General features: G+C 49.6%; 1 protein-coding gene across 1 annotated transcript; it reads right to left on the bottom strand.

The window, feature by feature from the left end:
* Positions 1-1,066: 1,066 nt before the first annotated feature.
* On the bottom strand, positions 1,067-1,825 carry LOC138910720 (uncharacterized). Its single transcript, XM_070201880.1, has 2 exons — positions 1,615-1,825; positions 1,067-1,506 (listed from the first exon to the last, which is right to left on the bottom strand). The coding sequence occupies exons 1-2, from the start codon at positions 1,823-1,825 to the stop codon at positions 1,067-1,069; spliced, it is 651 nt and encodes a 216-aa protein (XP_070057981.1).
* Positions 1,826-2,494: the final 669 nt, after the last annotated feature.

Raw genomic sequence — 2,494 nt, 5'->3', positions numbered from 1 at the left:
ACACTCGGTTCATCAAATCCATGAATGCTGCTGGGGCATTTGTCAACCCAAAGGACATTACTAGAAACTCATAATACCCGTACCGAGTCCGAAAAACTGTCTTAGGGACATCGGATGCCCTAATCCTCAACTGATGGTAGCTAGATCTCAAATATATCTTCGAAAATACCTTGGCACCCTAAAGCTGATCAAATAAATCATCAATCCTCGGTAATGGATACTTGTTCGTGATGGTGACTTTGTTCAACTACCGATAATCTATACATATCCTCATCGATCCATCTTTCTTCTTCACAAACAACACAGGTGCACTCCAGGGCAAGACACTAGGTCTAATGAAGCCCTTATCAAGCAAATCTTGCAACTGTTCCTTCAATTGTTTCAACTCTGGCAGGGCCATACGGTATGGCGGAATGGAAATAGGCTGGGTTCCCGGAGCCAAGTCAATACAGAAATCGATATCCCTGTCGGGTGGCATCCCCGACAGGTCTGCAGGAAAAACCTCTGGAAACTCGCAAACAACTGGCACTGAATCCATGGAAGGAACCTCCGCACTAGAATCGCGGACATAAGCCAAATACACTAGACACCCCTTCTCGATCATACGCCGAGCCTTCATATAAGAGATAACCCTGCTGGTAGAATGGCCAGGAGTCCCTCTCCACTCTAATCGAGGCAACCCCGGCAAAGCTAAGGTCACCGTCTTGGCATGACAATCCAATATAGCATGATAAGGTGACAACCAATCCATACCCAAAATGACATCAAAATCGACCATATCGAGAAGTAGAAGATCTACACAAGTCTCAAGACCCCCAATGGTGACCACATACGAACGATAAACACGATCTACGACAATAGCATCCCCCACAGGTGTGGACACACACACAGGAGCACTCAAAGAATCACGAGGCACAACCAAATATGAAACAAAGTAGGATGACACATAAATGTAAGTAGATCCCAGATCAAATAGAATTGAAGCATCTCTACTGCAAACTGAAACAGTACCTGTAATAACAGCATCAGATGACTCAGCCTCAGGCCTGGCTGGAAAAGCATAACATCAGGGCCGGGACCCATCACTCTGAACCACGTCCCTGGGACGGCCCCTAGCTGGCTGGACTCCACCTCTAACGGCCTGACCTCCACGTCTAACAGTATGGCTTCTACCTCTGGCTGCCTGACCCCTGCCTCTGGCTGGCTGAGCAAGCGGTGCAACAACTAGTGCCAGAACCATGGCACGAGAACCCTGATGCTGTGGCGTGACGCCTAATAATCTCGGACAGGTCCTCCTGATATGTCCATAACTACCACACTCGAAACATCCATCCTGGTGCTGTGGTGGTGGAAACTGAGGCTGACCCGAATGAGCCGGATGACCACGGCAGTAACTCTGAATAGAAGGTGTACTGATAGGAGATGATGGTGCATTGTAAACTGGCTGTCCAGAATGAGGCACATAAGGACCACGACTCCCTGAAGTGCTGTGGGATGCCTGAAGCACTGAATGAAACGGCCTGGGAGGATGGCCTCTACCAAAAGTACCCCTGTCTCCAGATGAGGCACCGCTGAACCCACCGGAATGATGAGGTCTCTTGTCAGACCCCTGACCTCCCTGTGCAAGAACCATCTCGACTCGCCTGGTGACATTGGCAGTCGCCTGAAAAGAAATCTCACTCCCAGACTCCTTAGCCATCTGCAATCTGATAGGCTGAGCGAGTATGTCAATAAACATTCTCACCCTCTCTTTCTCGGTAGGAAGCAGAAGAAGAGTATGATAGGCCAATTCCACAAAACGGGTCTCGTACTGAGTGATAGTCATACTGCCTTGCTGGAGACACTCGAACTGACGACGATGTTCCTCTCTCAATGTGATAGGAAGAAACTTCTCTAGGAAGAGCTGAAAGAACTAGTCCCAAGTAAGAGCAGGCGACCCGGCTGGTCTGGTCAACAAATAATCCCTCCACCATTTCTTGGCGGAACTAGTCATCTGGAATGCAGCAAAGTCAACCTCATTGGTCTCCACTATACCCATGTTCCGTAGCACCTCATGACAACTGTCAAGATACTCCTGGGGATCCGCTGAAGTAGCGCCACTGAAGTGAATTGGGGAAGAGCTTGGTAAACCTGTCCAATCTCCATAAAGCCTCAGAAGACATAGCTGACCCATTATTGGTTTGTACCGCAACAACCGGCTGAACTACTCCGATTGGATAAGCGGATGGAGTCTGATACTGGGGGGCCATATGCTCCGGAGTGTGAGTAGTACGAGTCTGTGCTCCTCCTCCAGCCTGAGAGATGGCTGGTGCCATGGGGAATGCGCCAGTCTGGGCCACACTCTCCATAAGGCCCACCAAACGGACCAAAGCATCCTAAAGCACTGGTGTGGCAATGAACCCTTCCGGGACCTAAGCTGGTCCGACAAGCACAACCTGGACTGGAACCTCCTCATCAAACTCTACCTAAGGCTCCACTGCTGGTGCTGCTGCTT

This window comes from Nicotiana tomentosiformis, chromosome 1 (genome assembly GCF_000390325.3).
Source record: "Nicotiana tomentosiformis chromosome 1, ASM39032v3, whole genome shotgun sequence".
Taxonomy (NCBI): Eukaryota; Viridiplantae; Streptophyta; class Magnoliopsida; order Solanales; family Solanaceae; genus Nicotiana; species Nicotiana tomentosiformis.
Note: the sequence above shows the minus strand (reverse complement) of the source record. Positions and strands in the feature narration are given on the sequence as shown.

Bases quoted from the DNA above. Each gene is read 5' to 3' on its own strand.
- LOC138910720 (XM_070201880.1), bottom strand. From the start codon at position 1,825: ATGACTATCACTCAGTACGAGACCCGTTTTGTGGAATTGGCCTATCAT. The intron at 1,507-1,614 runs GTCAGGGGTCTG...CGTTTCATTCAG, and splicing joins GATGGTTCTTGCACAGGGAG to TGCTTCAGGCATCCCACAGC.